General features: G+C 45.0%; 1 protein-coding gene across 1 annotated transcript in view; it reads right to left on the reverse strand.

The window, feature by feature from the left end:
* Positions 1–25,555, reverse strand: part of LOC138471996 (tumor necrosis factor receptor superfamily member 1B-like) — a 340,373-nt gene extending 314,818 nt beyond the window's left edge. Inside the window, exon 1 of the mRNA XM_069609902.1 lies at positions 25,079–25,555. Within this exon, the coding sequence (XP_069466003.1) occupies positions 25,079–25,177 (99 nt within the window). The 5' untranslated portion in view covers positions 25,178–25,555. The remainder of the gene's footprint in view (positions 1–25,078) is intronic.
* Between the last annotated feature and the right edge of the window lie 242 nt (positions 25,556–25,797).

Below are 25,797 nucleotides of genomic sequence, written 5' to 3' on the forward strand. Positions count from 1 at the left end.
GGTCGGGGTAAAATCAGGCACATACTCGTCACATAGCCTGTCACCGTTCTCGAAGCGACAAATATGAATGTATAATATTAAATGGAATCTAATAGTGTGGGATGGTGCATACATCAGAGACTTGGGTTGGATTGGAGCAATATCAGTCGCATGTAGGGTTTACAATGCGATAGCTTGCCATCTAATGGTGGCAAGGCCACTAATGGAAATCGAAGCGAACAAACCACCATAATGTTGTACAGAACAAACAAAGGCCTCTCAGGACCATACAAGATTCCATACTTGCTCTTTAAAGTAAATTAGGCCCTTTAAGATAGTCAATGTTTTGACACCAGCATGTAAACTTTGAACAAGTTCTAGAACAGCTTCATACTCAAGATTTGGTTGTTTGCCATTCTTCTGTTGAACCATGACAACAGAGAATATCCTGAAGTAGTTAGATTCTTCTCCTGTTTGCACACAACCGAGAAATTCTTTGACAAACACATCTTGGGTAAATTGAAGGAATAGCCTGTGGAAATTAGCTCTTCCAAAAAGTAGCTATGAGAATGGATTGGGTGTGATACTGTCTAATTGCTTAATTACTATCTCAAGCATTGAAGGACATCATTTGTGTTGCTTTGCTGAATATGGTATATCATTTAATTGAATAAGCTGGAAAAGTATGAGGTTGGGATCAATAGGACAGGAAAATGTGCAGCTCATCAAAACCCTTTATCTAGAGATATCAACAGTGGCTTAATTTCTACTCTAGCAGATATGCACAAATGCAGCTCTTCCCAAATAGCATTACTATGTGAATGTATGGAAAAAGCAACAGAGAATTTGGCTGCATAGAAACAGATCTACAATGAAAGCTCATCTGCCTTGAAGAATATACCTGCCTCATACAACAGAAACAACAACTTACTACAAGAAACTTAAATCATTATATCTGGGCAGGAAAAGAAAAACGTTGCCTGGAATATTGAGCAAACCAGGCTGGCGATCAGGGTGTACTGCTTCTGATCTCTTTTCTTGCATTATAAACAATAAAGTCAGGAGAGCACTTGAACAGGTGTGTCTCCTGTCAAAGAGCCATTTGGTTCCCCCTTGTTTAAGAGTTGTAACCCTGAAATTGCTACCGTTTTTGGAGATATGCATGCTAGTTTTGGGGATAATCAATACAAAAGAACTTGGAATTACTGTAGCCTAAATGTTGCGAATACTCACAGGAGTTAGTTGAAACAACTTCATTGCTGACTTAAGATAAATTCAGGCTGGGCAATTTACAACAGAATCAATTATTTTCATCAATGTATTTAAGCTTTATAGATCGAGAGGTGTAACAGGAGTTATGGACCCTGGAGACAGAGTTAGATGCCTCTGTCTCCAGGATCCATAATGGGAGAAAGAGGCAGAGGCATTTCTGTTATTTGCATCGGTATATGGGCCCATAAATCCACCTATGGACAGGGGGCGTGGCCTATTAAGCTATTAGAACCCTCTGTAGTGAAGGGGGGGGGCACACTGACAGGAGTAGTTGCTGGAAAGCAGCTAGATCCCAGCAACTATGTACAACACAATGGATTCCAGCTGGGCCACTGGTGGGTGCTCCCTGTTTCAGTAAGAGAGCGGAGGGCCGCCCCCCACCTTGATAAAGTAACAAGATGAGGGCCGGGGCAGCGGATTCACTGTGCCCGAGCAACATTTCTCAGGTGCGGCCCATGCAGACTTAATGGTACGGACGGAAGTGGGGCTGTCAGTGTGGCATTCCTGTGCGGGCTTTCCTATTATCACGGGAGTTCCGCAGTGATAGCCCTGCCGGGGACAGTGACTGGGGAAGTCATGCGCCACACTGTCTCATGGGCTAATTTCCGTGCCTTTTATGGGTTTTACGAGCCAAACCTGCTTGTATGGCCTGGAAATTGGCCAATGGGGCAGTGCCACATCACTCCCCCACAGTCATAATCAAGCAGTATGGACGGAGGCAGAGACGTTTTATGGGAGGGTAAAAGGGGCACTTGCCCAGGGCCCACACCTTGGAGGGGGCCCCCACAAGGCTGCCTGATCTGAAGAAGTAAGATTCCATTGTTCACCAGTCTGAAATAGCACACGTCAGGATATTTTATGGGGTGTTACTGAGGCTCTAAACCCATTGCTGTTGTGTTTTGACAAGTACATTCTGCCTTGATCAATTAATCATGTATTGCTTTATGTGTACACTGTGCTATACATAGTCTGTGTGTTCCTTAGCACAACTCTGTAGCATTCTTTCCTTCCTGTGGGAATTATGTTGATCATGTGCAATAGGCAACAGTGAAATGCATATTGATAAATTTAGTGCAACAATGGTTCAGAAGTTAGCGCAGTGTGTGAAGCACCGATTGCAGAGATATTTGTTCCTATGCAAAATTAGAATATCACATTCCAGCAAGGCTGGCTGAGCCTTTCCTATGTCTGATGTTTGTAAACCTGCCTGCATATGTATTTGGTTTTGCAGAACAACATCTGCTATTATCAGCAATGTACCTGCACCAGATAGGGGTTACTATAAAAACGAACATATCATCCGTATGGTCTAGAGTTGGTTTGTTCAGATGGGGTGTTGTAAAACCTAGGCAATCGCCTCCAACAATGGCATAAACTGTTAGTCCAAGAGCTGAATAAGTATCCAAATTCAAGACTATGGAACAAAAGCGTTCATGCTTGTATCCTGGATTTGCCAGCAGACAATACAGTGATCCTGGTGAAATCATCTAATGTATTTTACATTACTGTGCTGTCTTCTGTGAGGTTTCCCTTCTTCCATGCTGCTGGTATCGTTTAGCCCATTACTTGATCTTTCTTCTTATGTTGGCCCTTTGGGTGGAAGGGTTGGTAGACAGAAGATAGCAGACCAGATGTTGCAGGCCTCACAGAAGCATATTTTAAAGTCTGCTTGTTTGACACAAAAAAACGGCTTGCTTTTCGGTAAAGGTCAAAGGTTTTTAGGCACGTTTATAAATTAAAATATTACAATCCATTGTTTTGGAAGTATTTAAAGCTTTAAAATAGAAAAGACAAACCTAGATTACATGTGTTAAATCACATCGATTGGTACGCTGTTACTTATATACTTTCCTTGATGATGGAGAGAATGAAGCTAAAACCATTCCCATTTTGCATAACACCCTTCTATAATATTTTGTTTAAAAATGGTCATGTTTGGTAATGTGATTTGTGTACTTTCCAAGTCTGTTTTTATAAAATAAGATTGTTTTTGTTTATGGTAAGACTTGGAAAAGAGAGTGTTCAAATGCAGATATTGCAGAGTTGGCAGGAATCCCACATTCACATCTTCACCCCTTGACCAATGTGTGATGCTGGGCATCTCATTTGATCTTGTATTGCACTAACCTCTCAATATTGCCAGTCCCCAAACCTTTCAAAATTGTCAGTCCTTAAGAGTGATTTCCTTCTCATGGTATGATCTTCATAAAAGCTTTATTCATGGTTTCACATAGTGAGCATATTTATATCGCACACCACAGGCATTTGTTCCTTTTCTATCGAATGGCAACACTATTTGAAAACCATATCCCACTTCTAATCTCAGTGTGTCTGGATAAAGACACCTTTCTGGTAGCTTCTAATCTGCACCCACTCTCCATGCTATGGTACGTGTAGCTTTCTCCTTCCTTCCAATTGGTCTTCTCTATCCATGCATGAGCACTTTTGCATTCTGTGAGGCAGCTAATGTGAGTTCTCTGTCTATTATGGGTTACATGTACCTTTTGCATACGATTCTGCATTAATACTACAGGCTGCATACCTTCCTGGGTGTTCTTGATAACAAATTGTCCTGTATGTACTAGAACAGTAACCTCTTTGTAGACTGCTAATGATGGTCTTCAAATGCTACTTGTTTATCATTCTGTTTAGAACAAGAATGAAGAGGGTAAGGGGGCTTATAGGGAGTAAACGTGCTTATTATGCTGCAAGACAGCATATCAACCTATGGGTTGTGAGCGTGACGGGTGGGGACGCGACCAGTACTCTTGATCCTACATTCCTTTGGTTTGGTGGACGGGGCCCCAAAGATGTCCGTGTCCAGGGCCTCAAAAGTGCTTAAGATGGCCCTGGACGGAGGTGGGGGGGGGGGGCTTTACCAACTGGTAGCCCTAGTGGGCCCAAGTTAGAGGCACAAGCAAAGGTAATGCCTTAATGTGTGGCTTAGGCCATTATCGGCCAGTAAACACCTCCTGACTAAGGTACATATAGCTATTAGTACCCCAGGCATATGAGCCAGGGTGCTAATGTTTTTTTTGTAAGGGATAACAGCTTCATGCATGTATCTCGAGCAAATTCTCTTAATAAAATAGATTCTGTTGTGACCATAGAAATTAAGTCTGTTTTCTATTTCCAAGGCTGCTGCACCAAAGAATAGCCACGATTGACAAGAAGAGGAGGAAGTGTGAGCGGGGGATGGGGATGTCAGGGAGCTGAGTGTCGGGGCAGGGCAGGTGAGGGTGACAAATACGGAGAGGGTGGGCGAACAGAGAGAGAGTGCGTGGGCTGAACAGGTAAAAGAAAATAACAGCTGGGAGGGAGATGAGATATAGTAAAGCCCACATTCCTGGTCACATGTGTGGCTAGTGCCTTTCCCCTGGGTGCTGATTCAACATATAATGCAGACAAACCTGGGAGTGCAAGTTCAGGTAATTAGGGATAAATAAATAATCATAGAAGACTAATAATTCTCAGTCCATTGGCAAAGAAAATGGGCCTACAAATAACAAACAAATATTTACAGCTCTTGCCCTGTATAATATTAAAGAGGACAGAAGAGGAAAGAAGATATTGGACTCAGCTCATATGTCTTTCTAAATGTCATACTACTACAGCTACTAAAACGGTTTATAGTTAAGATTCGAATACAAAGTTTCGAAATGCAATGCTTTCGAAACAAAAGGACCGAAAAAAAAAATCGAATGCCAAAAACCACTAATTTCGATCCTTTGGTATTCGAAATGATGACCGGACACCACTAAAAGATAAGCCTACATGCAAATGGTTGAAGTGTGATTATGTACAAAGAATCACACAGGCATGACCATTAAGCATTTGCCCTTTTCTGATCAGAAATATGCTTTGGTCGTTCTACACTATGAATCTTTCATTTGGGTTTAACCTTTCACCCCCTAACCCTTTGTGTCAGGGAACTCGCTGACGGAAATGTAAAAGCATAAATAGTTCAATTGCACAGATTCAGATGAACGTGTGGTCAAAGAGCGGGGAAATTGAAACACTTTCACGGGAAAGTGCTTTAAAAAGTGGATGTGGTCCATTAAGGTGGTGGGGAGTCAGGAAGGCCCTGCAGGCAGGCTGTCTCTGCATCCTCCAGTCACGCTGTCCCTCCACCCACAGTGCTCAAGCACAACCAATAGAAAACGCACAGAGCAAAAATTGGAGGCAGACATAATTAGTCATAGGCAGGACAAGTGAACACAACACTGAATGCTAGCGCCATCTATGGGAGGCAGGTGGACAAAAAGAGCCCGTCCTCACCATGCATGGTCACCAAACAGAACTTGGTGGCACACAACACCTGTAAAATTCTGGCCCTGCATGAGACGGTGATGCCGTCACTCTGGGTCCCACGCCATATGGGTACTGGTTGTGGGAAGTGCGCGCATTATGCCGTTTGATGTCCTGTTCCCCACACAACAACCCTCCTTGGCTGGTCTAGAACCGGTGTCTGGAGATCAGAAACATGGGCCAATTGCCACCAGAGATAAAAGGAGTAAGTCATCTACTCCGTTTTTTGGGAAACAGCATGGTCTATTTGGGCTTGCGCGGGCAGGGGGCCAACATTTGATTTTCGCTAAGGGGAAGGACCAGATTTGAATGTTCGCTACAGGGTTAGACATTCCCACAGAGAGGGGACCGAGGGAGCTGTTTCCTCCCCGCCCCGGCGTTATTAGATGCATGTGAGTCGTATTTATCATTTTAAGTTCCTTATTCTTTTGTCTCTGATGTACTTAGCTTTTTTATGATGAATTTATAAAATTGCAACTTTAATTGTATGAAGGTGTAAAAGGTTTAATTTTAGCCAAAGGACACTCAATAAATAACAAAAAAAATTCAAAATAAAAGAAAGGAGGGGGGGTGTTGTCCCCTGAGCCTTCATTAGCTGTGTAAGGGTCCAAGCGGTCCTCCAGCTTGGCTGCCTATTCCAGGCATTGGAAGTCCTTCTTTAGCTGGCGTGTCCCGTCCCACCTTGATCCCCTGACCTTTGAACCTCTCCAGGTACTTGAGTTCCTTTGGGAGGGTTTCAGTTTGGGATTGGCCTTCTCCTCCGTGAGAGCTCAGCTGACAGCCATCCGGGTGGTGCGCAGGTCCAGAGCCCCGTTAACGGATGTTGAGGATCTGACGGCTCGCCTGCTGAGAGGGTTTGAGATCACCTGGCCCGGTCCCCTGTATCACCTGGAACCTCCTGTTATTAGTTTGAACCTCTAGAATCCATCCCCATTACCACTCTGTCCTACAAATGCATCATTTTGATCACAGTCTCCTCAGCAAGGCGCCTAGGTGAGATGGGGACGCTAATCTGCAGCTTCCCCCCTTCCTTGGGTTTGTTCAGAGGGTCTGAGTTTGCCACCGTCCCCACTTTTCCACCCAAAGGTCCTATCTGACTTCGCCCACCAGGAGGATCTTTTCCTTCCAAACATGGGACCTGCCTCACCTGATAGCGTACCCACCGTCCCCTGGCTGCTGGTATGGTAGTCCGGGTGTACCTTGACAGAACGCCTGAGTGCAGGAAAGGGTACCAGCTCTTTGTGTCTTTTGGCCCAGGGAAACAGCCCTCCACTCCCACCATGAGTAGGTGGATCCAGAGCACTATTAGTCTGGCCTGCCAGGGGGTTGAGAACTCCCCCTCTGGAGGGTGTTAGGTTGTCCCAAAAAACCTAAGTCTGCTTCCTGGCCAGCTGCTAAGGGGGTTCTAACGGATGATATCTGTAGGGCAGCCAGGGTCGGATTTGCCCCTCAACCTTTCGGCCCCTGGCCGAGCCGAAATCGTCCCTGGGGAGTGGGGGCCGGTTTCTGGCCATGCCTGGGCCGGTTTAGAAGGAAATCAAATTGAAAAAAAAAAAGATGTTTCTATTTTTTTTTTCTTTTTCTAAAAGCCTTTCATTCTTCTTAGGTTGATAAATGAGTACTAACACAGGTTGGGTGATAATGTATGCATATTTGTTCTAGAAATAAAGAGCTAAAGCGTAAGTGTTATACAATGACATTATCATTTGGCCTTGGACGTCTGCTTGGATTCACAGTAATTTAGTGTACTTAGGTAAAATGCTATTTTATGCCACTTCCTGTTTTGTCAAGGGGTGAAAGGTTGTGTTTCATCGCTTTCCGGGATGTCACTTTGGGGTGGGGTAAATGACATCACTTCCGGTGATGTCCTCAGAGGGGAAGGGTCGTGAGGCGAGGTTTGGGCCACTTTTTTGAGGCGAGGGGTGGGCCACTTTTTTTTTGGGTGACCGGGACTATTTCTTGTCTGAGTCCGACCCTGAGGGCAGCCACTTGGTCATCGCCACACACTTTCATTATGCAGTACAAGTTGTATGTGGGCCTCTGTCCTTCCTTTAGAGCTGCTGTTCCGTATTGTGTTTATGATTAAATTGCACTGTGAATAAATTGGCACTGCATATACTGCCCTCTACTGCCATCTTGAGTAGGTGAATCCGGAGCACTGTTAGTCTGGCCTACCAAGAGGTTGAGGACTCCCTCCCTGGCTTTGCATAGGTTGTTGCTATGGCTGTTTAATGAGCTACTGATAAGGGGGTTCCAATTGATGATATCGGCAGGGCAGTCAGTTGGTCATCGCCGGGCACTTTCTTTATGCACTACGAGTTGTATTATGTGGGCCCCTGTCCTTCGTTTGGATCTGATTTCCTGTCTTGAGCAGATGATTAAATTGAACCTTGAATAAATTGGCTCTGCATTTACTGCTGTGTTGGGTTTCTTTGTCCCAATATTGAGCATACTACCGTTGAGCTCTCATAAGTGTGATGGTCGCGTGGCAGAGCTCAGCTACACGTGCCACGTGTACAATAAAGAGACACACACTTGGTTCGCTTTCTGGAAGTCACTCTCTGATCTTCCCGGGCTTTTGCCTCTATTTATTTATTCTCTTTTGCATACACACATCATGATGCTTCTTGTCATAACGATAATGTGTTGTCACCTGACATCACATCCCTCCCCAAATTGGATGAAGGAATACCATACTGGCAAAGTTCAATAGTTACTCTTGCTCCGGGAACGTTGATACATTCCATGCAAGGTGAACCTTGGTAGCCTGGGGAATGGCTGAAGCTTACTTCGGAGGGTGTAGTGAGGCTGGCCATCTCGGCAAGGAGGCGCTGTCTCTTCGGGTGCTCCCTGGTCTACGTCTGGTGGTTGGCTTGCGCTCATGTTTGTTCCTCGGAATGGAGTTACCTCGCTCGCAGGCTATGGTTCTGTCTTTGCCTGGATTAAGGGGACACCTCCTGGGTCTCCTTCCACATTAGAGGCAGTACTTTCTTAAAGTGAGAGGAATTCCAGGTTACCATCTCATTTCCTCGGGATGCAGTCACCATGCCATGTTCTTTTGCTACAATTGTCCATGCCTGAGACTCATATGACAGAGCCATTTTCTTCAGAGCTGACCTGTTCTTGACTAAGGTTGTGTCACCAACTTGGAGCTTGCTGGGGGTTGCGTGCCACGTCAGACTTTCTTGTTCATTGTGAGCTTGTCGGGCTTGCTCTACCCACTCATTGTTCACTCCTGGGGGAATCTAGGTTTGATGAAGGGGGAGCCCAACTTGTATGGGTACCCCAAACATTAGGGTGGCTGGGCTCACTTGTGTTGACGAGTGGGGGGTCTGCCAGTATGACCGGAGGAACCGGTATACTTCGGGTAACCATGGTCTTTGCTGGTCCTCAGCTATCCTGACAACCTTATTGATTGATGCCATAAACGTCTCGGCATCTCCATTGGCTTGCAGCCATTACGGGGTGATTCAATAATGACTGATATTTAAGTTGCCTTGCAACTCTCGTCCCTGGAAAGGGGGCCATTGTCACTTTTAATCTTGCTCGGTATCCCATGCACTGCAAACATTGTTTCCAGTGCTGTGATCGCCAAGATGGCATCCGTAGATCGCACTGGTTCCACCTCCAGGGATCTGGTGAACTCATCCCTAGCTACCAGCAGATATGCCTTGTTGGCGATCATACAAAGGTCAATGCTGATAGCATCCCACTGCTGCTGACTGCGGGCACACTAGCATGGGTTCAGGTGGTGGGACGACTGGCACACAATGCATGCTCCCACCAGGGCCAGCACTTTCCTTTGAATATGTGGCATCCAGATTTGGGACGTTAGGAATGCTTGCATTTTTAATATTGATTGATGTCCTTCATGTGCTAAGAGGAGAGTTGTTTCCTCTATGCTTGCTGATATTATGATCCTATGTCCTCTCAGTACCAACCCTTCTGGGAAGAGGGGTAACTCATGGCAGGTGCCAAACAGACTCTGTTGCATTTCCTGAGCGGGTATTGTGCGATGTGGTACCAATGTTAGACATGTTCTCCATTCACCAGTTGAAATCGCTTCTTTGACGATTTGCAGGCATGTGTTTTCCTCTGTCTCCTCTATTGTCTCTCGTAAATTCATTATTTTCAGTCCGGCACATGCGACAGAGTGGCACACGTGTTTGTTCATTTCTTGTACCACTTAATTTCTCTTGGTGTGGCAGGTCTAGGGAGACAGGTAGTCAGCCGTGTTGTCGGCCTCAGCTGTGTATGTGTCTTCTACATCGAACGTTTGCAATTGCAGCATCCACTGCTCAATCCGTGCCAGGGTTGTTAGGACAGTTTTCTGATGTCCAACTAATGGCTTAGTAAAACCATTCAACTGAGACAGTGCAAAACTCCACTCTTATTATAAGGCTGTACCAGCAGAGTTCAGGGTAGCATAGACAGAGCAGCCTGGTTTATTTTAGGAGTGAGAGAGGGCTGTAGAATCAGTACAAAGAAATTGTAATACAAATGGTCCAAAGAAACACTGAAACACTATGTATTGTAAAAGAATAAATGGTTTATTTAAATACAAGTAGGCCCAGATAAATCTTGGGGGAAATAGGTACTATCACATTATAACCACAATTATAGAAACACAGCACAATGCTTGAAGGTGCACAGACCAAAGCATATAACCTTATTTGGAATACCTAGCAATAGTTCACAGAAGTCCAAACCAATAGATACTGTTGGATTACTTACAGTAATACAGGGTAGTAGACCCTAGCAATTGTACTGTGATGCTCAGCAATAAATCACATAGTAAGTGAACTGGACAATGTAATTTTCAGAATAGTGGAACACTTAATCCAGGAACAGTATAAACCTATAAATCTAATACAGGATAACACACAATTATACTATGGTAGTTGGACCTTTGGGTGTAATATACAATTACACTTACTTTTCAGCTCAGTGGAACACAGTCTAAGATCAGTAAGAACGTATTACACTATTTGTGGATGGCTCAAGGCAGACAAAGGTTAGCTACACCTGAAAACACTTTTCAAGAATGGCACACAGCTATTCTAGGCAGGTAAAACCTACTGTTGTAATATACTGTTACAGTTTGCCTTTTAGATCAGTTCAACACAGATGAAGGTAGCAATAACTCTTTAACTTGTTTTAGGATGGCACACAGCTACCACAAGGTAAGTAAAACCTATATACTTTTCAAAAGGAGCTATCAGCAGCTTAAAAGGTAAGTATGACTTAGGCAGACTTTTTCGGAACAGGCTAACAGCAAGTTAGGGGAAGCAAGACCCAATTGGGGACACTCATACAATTATCCTAATAGGAATAATAGACTGAAACCAACAGCATTACTTTTGGGAAGAGGGGAACCCAATTCACAGGTGAGTAAGTTAACCTTCTATCTACTTTCTGTGAGAACGGCAAGACAGTTTCTAAGGAACGTAAGGCTTTGAGAATACTTATTTAAGAAGGCACACAGCTTATTCAAGGTAAGTAAATCCTATATAAACTTTTCAGAATGGCAGAACATATCTAAGGTAAGTAATACCTTTTTGTAATTATTCACTCTGAGAGTTTAAAGTTACCAACTAACTCATTTACAAGCAAGTAAACTTTTCAACGCTTGTTTTACTTTTCAAGACAGACCCCTTAAAGTATCCAGTTCTTCTAGTACATGAGTTTTCTCAGGGGCAGATGAGGGACTCTAGTGGTCCAGGAGCCAGCTGTAGGCAAGTTGAGATAGGGCCGAGTTGCAAGCAAAGTGCAGAGTTCCAGAGGAAGACTGTTCAAACAAGTAAGTAGTCGACTTTAGAGTTATTTGAGGGCTCAGAAACTTCAGAGAAGACACCCTAGGAGGATTCCTGCTGTGGGCCTGGGTGAACTGGACGAGAGGCCTCTCAAGCACACAAAACACCCCAAAACTACATAGGAATCACAAGAGACTTAAGGTACGTAAATACGCAAGCCACAACAGTACCTCAGCATAGAAGAAGAATTTGCATTAGGAGGACATAAGGATCTGTGGCCAAAAATACAGGCACAGCATTCCTTGTCAAGAGGACAAAAGACAGGACCCTGGATGGGCTTTTTTGCAGAGATCAATACAGAAGACTTCAGGCAAGGGTTTCTTCATGGCTGGACATGGCTCTGTGGATTTGGTGCCTTTTCAGGAACACAGAAGAAGATAGAATATTACTGGTCAGATTCTTGTCATTTGCCAAGTTCAGTACTCTGGTTAGGGGACTTTTTGGACTTGATTCACATTTCTGAAGGTCCATCAGGATGCCCACAAAGTGTCAGCAAGATTTCGAATTCGGAAGACTGTGCACTGCACAATGACTTGATGTCCCAGGGTATTGGGGTATTGCAACCCAGCAAGGGTGCAGCATGACGTGGGATGGCTCGAAATGCATATCTTCTTGGGGCTAGTGGGTCTCGCTAGGCTCTTGGTCAGCGTCGTCAATTCTGGGATGCACATGTCATTCGGAAGGAAGGGTAACAGCAGGCTCTGGTTACACAGCAGGCTCAAGTCGCTGGAAATCATCTCAGACGCATTTTCTACATCATCCTCTTTGGTTTCATTTCCAGTGGTCGACAACCTTTTCAGCTTCCATGATTAGACTTTTTTTGCACCCAGTCAATCAAACAGCCATGCAACATTCATACTTGGGGAGTTGGAAGTCCTTTCAGGACAGCCACCCTCCCAGTTTGAACTGGATTCTTGCAGTCAGGCTGGAATACAAAGGACTGCAGAGTTTTGGACTCCTCCCTCGCTTCCTGCTTTCACAGACACTCTGGAGCCTGGGCAAGGAATCCATAGGATTCCTTTCAAAGATAAAGTTAACACACAGGATTTTCCACCCTGGAGGTCAGGGCAAGGAACAAGAAAGGACAAGGAATGCTGAAATAGTGAAAAAGTTAAGGTGGGGGGGTACTGGTCTCACCTAATAAAATGAAAAAGGGATCAAAGATCCTGTCTACCCTTGGGAACTGTTCTCACAAAGTTAACCAGAGAAAGTTAAAAGGGGAGCCATAAGGCAGTCCAGCAACAATAGGCAGTATGTGCCAAAAGTTGTCAAAGAGGATAACATTAAAAAGACAGTATGGAGAGTCTTAAAAATGACACCCATAACAAGAGTAAAAGACTCTGTGAGTGTGGAAAAAGGTTCCCACTCAATGGGGTATAGTGGAAAATAATCTACCAGTCCAGCAAAAAAGTTGTCGGGTCGACACAGGTCAGGAGGATTTATCATTGATATGAGAATATTACCTAACAGTCGGATGTGGTGTTGAGCCTTTGAAATTTGGTATGAGTGGTTTATGGTCATTGAATACTTTGAGGGGGTTCCCGATGATGTACACATGGAACTGTTGGCACCCCCACAGGATAGTTAGTGCCTCCTTCTCATTGTGGGCATTGTTCTGTTCTGTTGGTGTTAACGCCCTGCTTGCAAACACATTCGGATAAATTGTTCCGTCCAGATCAGTTTGGGTTAGGACTGCTCCTAGTCCTACAGGACTTGTGTCTACAAGTAGTTCTATGCTTCTGGTGGTATCAAAAACGCCATTGTTGTAGCAGGGAGTCCTTCATCTGCTGAAATGCTGCTTCTAGTTGAGTTCCCTACTCCCATGCAGTGTTTTGCTTTGTTAGTTCCCTCATTGGCATAGCAGGCATCCCCCCCATCCCCTGCAGTGCTGGCGGGGCGCCACCACAGTTCTTGGGAGAGGCCCCCCTCGGAATTAAAAAAAACCTAAATAAAATATATATATATATTTTCTTTTTCAAGGCAGAGTGATTACAAAAAGAAACTATTTCTTTGTGAATCCGACGGTCCCCTCCACCCCATGAAATGGAAGAGGCCTCCATGTCATGGGGTGGAGGGAGCCCTATGACTTAAAAAAGAAATAGTTTCCTTTTGAAGTCATTCTGCCTTCATAAAGAAATTATTTATGCTACGGTTCGGGCCTTAAAAGGACATAATTTCTTTATGAAGTCAGAGTGACTTCAAAAAGAAACCATTTTTTCTAAAGTAATAGTGCTCCCCTCCACCCCATGACATGGATGCCTCCAGATCCACTGCAAATGACGGAAGCAAGCGTTCCTGCCTGCTCCACGCAGATGAAGGCCTCATTCCCTGGACGAACGGATTAAAGGTAAGAAAATGTGTATTCTTTAAATGTATGTGCATGCAAGTGTGTGTGTGTGTGTGTGTGTGTATATCTTTGTTGAAGGGACGTTATGGTTAAGTTGCCCTATTAAAAATCTATGCCATTCTGTACATAACCTTATGATTACAAGTAAAATCTAAAAACCCCTGAAATTCGGGAGTTATGGTAGGCTTCTCACCCATTTTTCCTATCAGCACTCTCTACTGCTACCACTACCACCCCAACCACAAAAGATGCCACCACTCATGTCATTGATGCCATCACTGACGCCATCACTTCCTTAGCCCCTTTCTTTTATGTGAGCTAAGCAACCATAACTTGCACCACCACCGTGCACTGCGAAGACTAACACCCAGGATATCAAAGATGACATGACAAGTGAGAATCCGTCCAGTGGTTTGGCCTGTAGCCGTGCGCAACATTTTTCCCCCATTCAGTCTATGGGAAAGAAAGACGTTTTGGAAACCCCCCTATAACTTTGGCTCCCCCTGGACGATTCCTTACCAAAATTTGGAAAAAAACATTCAGAGTCGCCCATATACTTTTTTTGCGAACTTTGGTAAGGATTCGTCCAGGGTGAGCCGAGTTATAAGCCGCCAAAAAAGTGCTCTTCCTATGGAAACAGCAACTTAACCATAACTAAATGGCCACTACCGTGTAATATACTGCCTCTCAGTATCAAAGGCTTGCTAGGATCTGCAAGCAAGCTTCCTAGGTGGGAAGTGCCAGAGAGTCTCTGAACCAAACCCAAGACAAGGCCGGTGCCTGTACCACTCTCCTCAGCTTTGGGTGTCTGCCTTAAATGACAACACAAGCCCAGTGAAAAAGCTAGGAGGAGTGCATCAACAAGCATCAACCAGTGTCCGCCTTAAAGGAATTTTTATTTATTTATTTATTTATTTATTTTATTTATGATATATATGGTTATACAATTGACAAACTTTTATCACATTTATCAATTTAAGAACAATTGTCCAAGTTTTGCCTTTTCTGTTAAAATAAAGTTCACAAATCTTCAAGGACATTTTCGAGCCAGTCGAGCCCCTCAAGCTGCAACCAACTGCACTGCTAACTGTTGTCACGCTGCATTCGCTAGCGTCATCTGAGATGCCTCGACCAGTGCTTCAGACCCGTCAACCGGCACTGAGACAACGATTCCTGACCCTAAGCCATTGTGTAGCCGGCCTGCAGCCGTCCGTCCAGCCTCGCTCGCCGAATTGCCTGCCGCCTGATAACCTCATCTGTCTCCCGTATTGAACTCTGTCGCAGGGGCTGCAATGCACTCTGAAACCGACTCAACCCTGTCAAGCACCAAGAACTTCTACAAGCACAAGATACATTTTTGTTCTGTCCTCCTGGACCTTCTCCGAAGGCCCCTATTGACATTTTACGACCAATTGCTCCCTTTGTGCTGAAACCAATGTATACTTGAACTGTTGCGCTTACTTTACCGACTACCCTCCTGTCCGTTTGCAGAGTGCATCCCCTTTCCTTCTTGAAACTGTCTGTCCTCTGCATTACTTTGCAAGGTGGGTTATAATTTGTAGTGTGCTAGAACTGTCTGTCAAATAATAATAAAGTAGATATTTGTATACAACATTGACAGGACAGTGCCTTTTATCATTGGGTAATAATTGTATTTTCTCTGTGTTGAAACTAACCACTGATCCATGACCTTGCAGAGATAAGCCTGCCATTCTGTCCACGTTACCAAAATTGGACAAAGAGGTTTATAATTAACTTGTGTTACAATCTGTTGGGATCCCTTCTGGTGTACTACAGGTGTGGGGCTGATTGATGGTTTAGAAACCGATATTCATCCCTGGACCACTGGTGCCCCGGACGTTCATTCCTCATACACACTTAAATGTATGGGTGGCTGACTGGGTGTGCCTGTATGGTGAAAGGGTACACACTTACATGTATGGGTGGCTGAGTTTGCGTATGTGTGTATGGTGAATTCTGTCTGTGCTTGTGATCAGGGACGCAATGAAACCTACATTTCAGGGGAGGGGTGCTAACCCTTCAAATGTTGGGAGAGACGCTAACTTCATGGGCGGTGGGGGAAGGGCAAACTTATTTGTGTGGGGGCATTTAACTTCTTTACACATTCTGATGAGACTATTCTAGTGCAGCTTCAATGTTACAAGCTGTAAACTCTCTCCTTTAAGTCTGAAAGCACCCACTTATGGAATGCTGTGAGAATAAGCGGTCTCCTGTCCCCTCTCTACCCTTGCAGTCACTTCCCTGGAATGCAAGTACTAAAACCACATCACGATATGAATTGCCTAAACATATGTGCATTTGCATGCAGGTACTAACAGCAAAATGCGTTATGTTAATAAGTGTTGGGCCTTTGTTAACGGTGAGACCCAGGCACTGTTTAACATCTGTGTCCTGTTCTCTCCAGCCACACTCTGTAGGTCAGCCAGGATGAGTCAAAATAGCCCAAAAATAACTTGAGGGGGAGGGGTGAGAGGGCTGAAGCCCAGTCAGCTCAATGGTGTTGTGCCACTGCTTGTGTTTAATGCCTTGATTACTTATTGGTAACCTTAATTATTCCTATCACTATTCTTCCTCATCCCAGTACTTGTGTATGAGGTACTTTGCCTCATACACAAGTACTGGGATGGGGTAGCGGGACATGGAGGTAATGCCTGGCGTAAACACATGTGATCTTCACTGCTCCTAGTCCCACTCATCCTCCTCCCAGTACTTAACTATGAGGCAAGGTGCCTCATACATAAGCACTGGGACAAGGAAGAGGGGCATGAATGTAATTCAGGGCTGAGGAGCTGATTTTGAGGGTTGGGGCAAGGGGCGGGAGGGAGATGGGACATGCTGTGGTTTGGGGTGGGGCAGGAGTTGTACAATAAATCATAATGGTCATCCATGTCCAGACTAAGCCAGCATGATATGTGGTATTAGTGGCTAGAGAGGCATTTTGGTGTAGCCATTCTAGTAATGTCTTAGTTTGGCTTGACTTTTTTTAACTGGCCATTTTTGATAAAGCAGTCCTGCTAAGTGTAATTACCTGGCTAGACTGGTATTTGGGTGCTGCCAGTCTAGCGGTGTCTTACTGTGGCATTGTATATTTTTCTGGCATCTGCGATAAAACAACCATGATAAATGTTATTGCTTCGACTGGCAATTTGGTGCAATCAGTCTAGGTATGTCTAAATGTGGCATGGCATGCTTTACTGGAATATGTTATTACATGTCTAGATGGTCTACATTGTGCAGCCAGTTGGACATGTTTTCATTGTGACATGACATTTTTAACAGCAAAGCATTATATTAAAGCATTAATGTTCCTTTACATTGTTGGTTACTTCCATGCATTGGATTTTTGGATTGGTGTTACCCTACAAAACAAATACAAAATGTTGTGGATTTTTAGCCAGTTTTTCTCAGAAAGTGTGCAGTATAATGCATTAAAACACATATATATCTTTCTCCTGGTTCAGTGTGCGGCATACCCCTGCAGCAGCACGTTTGCATGTATTGTGCAAGCGTGGTAATCTAGGCCGGTCCACAGTGTGGCGTGACCCGTGAGGTGTGGCCGAGCTGGGAAAGTGGTCCCCTCAACATGGCTTGCAGGGGGGCCTCCAAAGTGTGTGCTACACCACTGCTACACCACTGAGTTCCCTTTGTGGGGTCGCTACCATTGCTAGGTCGGGTTGAGCCTTCTGCAATACGTTGCCATCCCTAGAAAGCTCCATACTTCTGTCACTGAGTTGGGTTTACTCAGTGCTCTTGTCATCAGTGACTTTTGTGGGATCCGGGGACACCACTTTGTCATTATAAACATACCCAAAAAATGCTAGTTCTTTCTTGCCAAACTCACACTTCTGAGTGCAGAGAGTGAGCCCTGAGTCTTCTAGGTGCTGCAATGGTGCCGCCAAGCCGGTGTTATGCTCTTTGTTGTTTCTTCCATAGACAAGTATGTCATCGCTGACATTTGTTATGCCAGCTAGATCCATGAGAACCTTCCTGATTTAATTTTTGAACACTTTGGCGGCGGACAATATTCCAAAGTTGAGCCACCGATACCTGTGCAGGCCTAGGTGCGAGGAGAAAGTTGTAATGTATCTTGAATCCTTTGCAAGCTTGATCTGGTGATAACCAGATCTCAGATCCAGTTTACTGAAGATCTTGGGCCTCGTTAGGTCAACAATTAAATCCTCAATTGTGGGGGTGATTTGTCATTCCCTGCCAATCACCACATTGGGCAGGTGCACACCCAATCGATCCAGTTTCTGTCTACCCTCAGCACTTGCCTTGGCACTCCATACGCTGTGGAGGCTTGCACTTACACCCAACACTGCTCCATGCCTTGTAGCACTTACCACACCATGCACTTCATCTGTTGCTCACCCACGAGCACCGACACTCCATTACCTACCCCCCTCTGCCCTCTTCCTTGCTGCACTTGCACGTTCTGAATACTCACAATGCATAGTAGGTTCGTCCTTTTTCCTTCCCCTCCACTGTTTTTGTGTATTTAATGTGTATCACTCCCTTGTCCCCTCCCTGTTGTCCCCTCCCTGTTGTCCTGTGGGTGCTTTGAAACAGTATGTACTTGCTGTATAAGAGCCTAACAAGTGAACAATAAATAAAGAAAATAGAAAAATAAATAAACACTCCTGTGTATCACTGCTCGAGGTTCCATTTTTGGGTCAATTTGGCAGTGCTTTTTTTAGACATTCAATACCTTGGAATATTTTGGAGTGTTCCTGCATCAATTGTTTGATTTCATGGGTGAGTATGCTGAATGCAAAATGAATCTGTTTTAGCCGCTCAGCTGTCTTGCAGCTGAGGAATGTTTCAGTGCCTGCAGCTACTACACAAATTTGGGTGCTGTACTTTTCTCTGTTATATATTAGCTCTGATTTAAATGACCCCTTCACGGGTAATGGCTTTCTGAATCCATATGCATATAGCTGCACCATCTTCTGCTGCAGCTGTGGGCGAGGAGACCGTTTCTCAAAGCGAGTTACCGGCATCACATTCATGGTGACTCGGGTGTCGATCATCATTTTCGTTGGGGCACCGTCTGCTAGAATTATGCACATTGGCTGTGATTGTTGTCCTCACTTTGTCTTTCCTTTCTTGGGTTTAATGGCTGAAATTAGGTGGACTCTTTGCTACTTGTTTTGCGGTGACCTGTCGATTGTTCTCGGGAAGAGTCGTCCTCTGACTGTTCATCATCACTGTCGCACTCATCGGGTCTGCGTCCCATCGCTAATACTCGTGCTCTCCCTCTGTCTCGCTTCTGGTATGTTTTCGTGGGGTTCTTGACAGAGTAAGTGTTGCTGTCCTTGTCTTGGTAGTTGTTAGCGTTTCTGCTGTCTTGGTGTTCTGGATGCCTGTTATCTAGGTACCTGCGGCGTGTTGAGCTGAGGCAGACCGATGTATAGTGGTTCAGACTGCCACATCTCCGGCAGACGACTCCCAGTGCTGGGCATGGTTTTTCCTTGTGCCATTCGCCTCTGCACCATTTGCAGGAATATTGCCATTTCTGGATGGGGAAACTCCTTTCACAGCCTTTGTTCCAGGTGCTCACTCAGCAACAGTGCTTTCTGGCTTCTCTGAGTCTAACGGTAGTTTGCTCATTAGTGTCTCCATGGCCACTACATGAGCATCCATCCTTTCCCTTTGGCGTCCCGTGATCAATATGCACTCCAGTGCTAGATTCCTCTCCGACAATAGAGCCCTGCGTCACTTTTCCGATGAGAATCCATGGATCACTTGTTGGCGCACCGCGAATTACTCATCAGGAAAATCGCATCCTATTGCCATCTATCTTAACCGGCATGGAAGTCATAGATTTTCTCTTTGGGCAGCTGGGGTGCTTGGCTCATATGAAAAAGTTTGAAAACAGGGTTTAGTTGTGGTTTGAATTTGTTGGTAAGGACAGTTTTTGTTGTTTCATAATCATCTTCCGTCCCCCTGTTCGGTAGTGCGCTGAATAATCTCAGCGCTAGTGTCCCTAAATTGAGCATTAGGAAGGTCCTCTTTTCTTCCTGGTCTGTGATTTTCCGTTACTTAATGTGTAATTCAAATTGTTGCAGCCATAGTTCCCACTGAGGACTGATCCTGGGCCATACCGGTTGAATGGTTTCATAAAGGTCCCCTGGGATGAGTGTAGCCACATGGCACCTTCGTGGGCTATTTTGTGTGTTCCCGCCCATGCTGGTGACGCTATGAGATCATAGTTTGCTGTTTTTTTTTCTGATCTTGGGCAGTCCCTCCGCCATGATGGCTGCCTGTGGTGGCAGGGGGATCTGTCGCTCCAAGGCGCTTCTACCCAAGCTTCCCCCCTGCTCGGACACCGAATACTGTGTCGGGCCCTTCTGCATTGTGGTTAACCACCACATTTGCTCTGCTGCTCAAGAGCTGGCAGGTGTCTGTCTGCATGTGTGCCGGCATCTGTTTCTACCCGAAGCTGTTTCTGAGATGTGATGTGTTAATGACTCCAATCAAGCATTCCCACTAAGTCAGTGCCTTGTCTGGGATTGCTCAAGGGAAGCCCTATTTATATATTTTTATGACATTTTATGACAAGTTATAATCTGGATGATGAGCCCTTGTATAACGCCCCTCTCTTAGAATCCCCCTGACCCCACTGAGCCAAGAAGTAGGTTTGTTTTGCAAATTCAAAAGGTTTATTAGAAAAATTAAACAATAGATATATATCACACTTTTATAATAAATTAATATTTGTTATCACACTTAAGAATATGATGTTGATCAACAATGGATAATCTCACACTAGCGCCCTTATTTTATTACTTAGGAGTTGGTATGGAAAGAACAAGGTAGCTGGGAATGCTTTATGGTCAAGGAGATGCTAAAATGAATAAAAGGCAGTACAGAAACAAACTTGATATGATTTCAGCAAAAGATAATATGATCACTTTTTCTCTGACAGTTCACTCCCCCCTTATGCAATGTAAGGAGATGGAAGTAACACACACAGTCTTCAGGCATACAATCCCAGTACAATACGAATTCAGTTCCCCCCTAGCAAGCTTAGAGAAACAGGGATGATTTTAAACACAGGCAAAGTACTTTAAAGGTGGTATGCAAAGAAGGGAAAAATATGCTAAAAATGATTTTAATTCCCTATAAGAGATTTGGGGTGGGTGATAGCTACTTTAAATTAGTTCAGGATCACTTTATCAATGCTCTACGAATGATTGTCAGGTTGCAAACGAATTTCAGCAAAGGAAAGCAAGAAGCTGCTATTTTGACAAGTGAAGAAATTTGAGCCAAATCGCAAATCGCGGCACTTTTTCCGAGTGCGTCGAGCGCGTTTACGGAAAAAGTATAATGAATAGAAAGTTCTGGGTTCGTTGGAAAGCCTAGAATCTCAGCTTTAAAATGAAAGTTAAATCTCGCTTCTAGCACAAACGGTTCAAGAGATACGGACGATTTTATGAAGGTAGTTTTTCAGAAATTAAATAATGATTCAAATGGCAAATGACACTTTTACAGGTTTAAAATCGGAGAAGGGACACACGATTCTATGATGCAGTTCTGGACAGGTTCAAATGTTTTGAATCAGATTATTTTAAGCTAACAGATGGGTTCTGCACAGTTCTAGCTGGGTACTCACTCCTAATTTTGGAAGGAATGGGCCTTGTCACGGATCTGGTCAACAGGTTGGACTGGACTTCTGGGCGGTTTCTGGTACTGGTTCTCTGGTTCTGGATCTCTACACATTTATCTATGTACCATATTTCTATATTATATGGCCAGTTAACATATTTTCTGTAGCACCCAAACATCTGATCCCTGTCTTTGTAAGATGTTGTGTTCACTTTTGACAGAATTCTGCCCTTTTCATCCAGATAACGACCTCTAAACTTTTCCAGATTTTACACAAATGTGCACAAGGGATATGTGTTTCAGATGATAAAGTGTCAGATTTTTAACATGCATACATTTGGAGTAAAAACCTTATTTTCCGCTACTACTCCCCAGAACATACCACAGAGTCCTGACACCTCTTAAAATGTGCACAGAAAAATCACAAGAATGATGATATTATTTATATAATTTTTACAAGTCCGCACTATGAATTATCCATCTTTTTAAAATTATGATCTGGCCCCAAAGGGGTGTGGTTTTCCAAAGCACATGGTGGAATTTCTGGTTTGTCCACTTCCCCCAACTCAGCTTGCTCACAGATGCAGCGCCCCTCCAATTTCCTTCCAAGAGGAAGCCATTTACGACCCCCCTAATTTAACATCTGCCTGGGCCAAGGAAGGCTCATTGTTCAGTTTCCTGCAATCCCCAGGTGCCACTCCCCTAATTCAATCAGAGAGGTGTCATCTCCTTTTGGCAGGGGCAGCAGAATGCAGCCAGGCCTGGGAACACAGCTGCTGATCAAGTTTCAACTCCTGTCGGGGGTAGTTGTCAGGCAGAATTCAATCTCTTTAAGCCAGGCTTCAGCTAAATGTCACTTTGGTTCCCAGTTTTCTACATTCAAACCAAACTTGCAATTTTTACACATGCAGCTAGAACACTGATTCTAAGTTCAAAACTATGACATTTAAACAATTGCAACCTATGTGACACTCAAAAGTAGGTCACTCATTTATTCTAAACATTTCGATTTTAGTGGCTTTAAACCCAAATTCACTTAAGCTGCTGACATCCCCAGCTATTTTCAATACATACATTAGACAATTACTTCCTTCCCGTCATTTCAGAATATAGTTTTACATTGTATCCACCTCTTAGCAAGTCTTTCTTTGGCCTGGTTTGGGTTCATTTGTTCAGTTTTACACAAGTGTCTGGTGGTTTTAAAACGCTGGCTTTCTGGTTGTGGTGAGCACCAGTATTGCACCCATTTTTGACATTAATAACAACAGATTTTGAACAGCACCATATTCCTTAGCACTGATTTCGCTCATGGCGCTTCTGGCCACTCACGCTCACACTGGTGGGTGGCAGGTCAGGCGACCGTTTTGGTGTGCGCACAAACTGCGCGGTTTTCCTGGATTTTGGAGCAAATGTGGGTTTTTCCGCCATCTTGGATTTTCTAAGCCCACAGCACCAAATGTTGCAGCATAATAGTCCAAACGTGGGTCAGGACACCCAACACATGTTGCACTGAGGACCAGTGCTCATGTTCTGAGCACGGCAGCTCATGCTGATATGGGGCTTTGATTGTCGCTGCCCCCTCCTTGTTTGTGGATTCAGTGGCGCTGCTGCGTGTACGCACAGTGTTGCTCACCATGGTCGAGTGATGGCAAGAGTGAGTTCTTTCTGCCGTCTCTTCGCCAGCGTGATGGTCGCTTAGCAGAGCTCTGCTACGTGCACAAAGTGTGAAATAAAGAAACACACACTTGGTTCGCTTTCTAAAAGTCTCTCTCTAATCTTCTATGGCTTTTGCTTCTATTACCTTTTGGATACACGCGTCATGATGCTTCTCGTCATTGTGATGTCAGGTGTATCGCGGGAGACCAAGGTCACGTGCTGGGGAAATAAAGGAATCACTGGAACTGCGTAAGAGTCGACGGTCCGGGTTTATGCATCCCGGCAGCGTGTGTGTGTATTCTTTGCTGCGCAGCTAACCGAAGGCCGCACTGGCCTACTGATTATATCTTTGTGTCTGGAGGTTGCCAGGAGCGAGGTGACCCCTTCGCTCCCACAGAACAGTCATGACACTAATGTGTTGTCATCTGACAACATCACATCAAAGTAAGAAGTGGGACGAGGAAGAGGGACAAAGCAGAAATGCCCTGATTACTTACCTGTAACCACATTACACGGTGCCCTTCTCTTCCTCGTCACAATCCTAACTGTGGATGGATATTGGGAGGTTTATGCTTGGAATAAGAATAGCAGGATGTGCAAGGGATTACAAGCAAAATATTCCTCCTCCAGAAGGGGAGGGGCTAGCCAGCATTGAGAGGGTTTGGATTAACGTTTCACAAGTGTTTTTCTGTCCCTGAGGTGGGAGGCATATGTAAATTTAACTTTTTAGTTTGTGCAAATGTATTTTCGCTCAATAAAAAATGGCTTGTGGATCGAGCCTATTGCGTCAAAGAAAAAAAAGAAAAAGAAAGCGTACAATCAAAAGGTGCATTGTCTGCAGAGGTCATACAGACGGAAGAACACACGGAATTTCGAAAGGCAGAAACATGTTGATAAACATCAACGCAGTCAACGGTCTCAGAAGCAGCTAAGACCGGAAAGGCAGCATTCAGCAGAAGTAGCCGTGAAAAACTGGCAACATTTTCGAGAAATATTTGTTTTGCAAGAATTCTGCACAAACGACGAACCGGGAATACACCGATGGAAAAGAGAAATTAGACATTTCCTTTCATAAATTGCTGGGGACCCTCACGTGACTCACTCTGTCCCAACTCAACTGTCCTTGCAGAACCATTGTATTTTTGGAATGTGTCGTAATTTCCCAAGAACTTCGTGGAGCGTACGCTGCAAGGATGTGTGTAACCTCGTTCGTTTGCTGTTTGAGTGCTCCACCCATTCCCAAGGGACCGGGTGTGATATTGTTAGGCGCCACCTGGTGGCGCCACAACAGACAGTAGATAATAACAGATCACAGAACTCAAACGTCGGGTCATAAGTACAGCCAAGGCTCCACTCAGTGTGCCATAACGTGCCTGATAAACCAGAGCCCTATACACAAACTCCTGCATGCACAGGACCCCAAACTGCCTGGCGCCGGAAAGGTGTCGCTCAGGGGGAAGCAAGTGACAGACAGGAGATCATATACAATAAAAATAAAACAAGAGTCAGGTGTAATCTGGGTAAAATGTGCAGAAGAGAGGGAATAAGGGAAAGAGGGAAGGCGTGGGAGGGAGAGGGATACGGGTAATGGAGAGCAGTGGAGCAAGGTACACGGATTGGAGATGGAATGAGGAGCGGAGACAGAGGAGTCGGGACAAATCGGGGGAGATGGGCTGGGGTGGGGAATGAGAAATAGAGGGTTAAAGAGGTTACAGAAAGAAGGGGAGGAGGTGGCAATTCTCGGGGGTAGGGAGCCTCTGCATGTTGTGGGGAAAGGCGCAATGGCAAGAAGGTGAATGGAAAGGGTGAAGGGGGAAGGAGAGAAACGGAGCGAGCGGAAGAGACGAGAGGTTGTTGAATGAGGACCGTTTATACTTTATAGGGAATGGAAGAGAGGAGGGCAGGGGAGAAGAGGCGGGGCTGGGAAGGAGGGTGGGGTAGAAGGAAGAGTGGGAGATGGGCAGGCGGGAACGGCAGGGAGAGAAGAGGAGGAGTGTAGAAGGGCTAGGATCTGATTGGGAGAGATGGGAAAAGTTTGTTTATGGGGCGGGGAGATGATAAACTGCGTTCTCACCTTGTTGTTGCTGTTTCTCTCCTGCGTCTCTACGACAGAATGAAGCACGAAGAACAGGAGGAAGGACGTGGGAAGCATCTTCTGGCCATCCTGACCCATAGCCCGAGCCACAGCTTGGCCCGAGCGTGTCCTGGCTGCCGGCCCGGATTCTAACCCCAAGGCTAATCTACTCTGACCCAAAGCTTCACCCAAATACGGAATCACTGGCTGAAAGGACTCTCTCTCTCCAACCCGGAGGCAGTCGACTGACTTACTGGAGGGAACGTGCCTCCCCTGACTTGCCTGTGCCTTCTGCTCTCACTTCTTGTGGTCACTGGAGCTGTTTAGCTAGCGGTCTCTTTTACAACCTTTCTAAAGTGGGAGTCTGTCTCTCTCTGTTGATCTTTCTGCCTTCCTCGCCCAGGTATATCTTGTTGTGAGCTGACAGGAAGAACTTTCTCTGTCTCTAGTTCTCTCCTCCTCTCTCTGCTTAAGAGTGAGGCTGTTAACACGTCCTTTCTCTTCTCAAATAACTGTGAGTGAGAAAGCAGAACCGGCCGGGCTGCCTCAGGAAACCACTCACTCTGCGTAATTGGCAAGTAGGCGAGCCAAAAACAAAGGGCACATTCATATCTTAGAAAGGGAGCTGGAACTACTACAGCTTTGGGAGCCGGGGGATCCATGGGTAGGACCGAGCCAGGAGCCTCCTGGCCTGGCCGGAAGGGCCAAACACAAGCCAA

The sequence above is a fragment of the Ambystoma mexicanum genome, chromosome 8 (genome assembly GCF_040938575.1).
Source record: "Ambystoma mexicanum isolate Mex_15411 chromosome 8, UKY_AmexF1_1, whole genome shotgun sequence".
NCBI classification, from domain to species: domain Eukaryota; kingdom Metazoa; phylum Chordata; class Amphibia; order Caudata; family Ambystomatidae; genus Ambystoma; species Ambystoma mexicanum.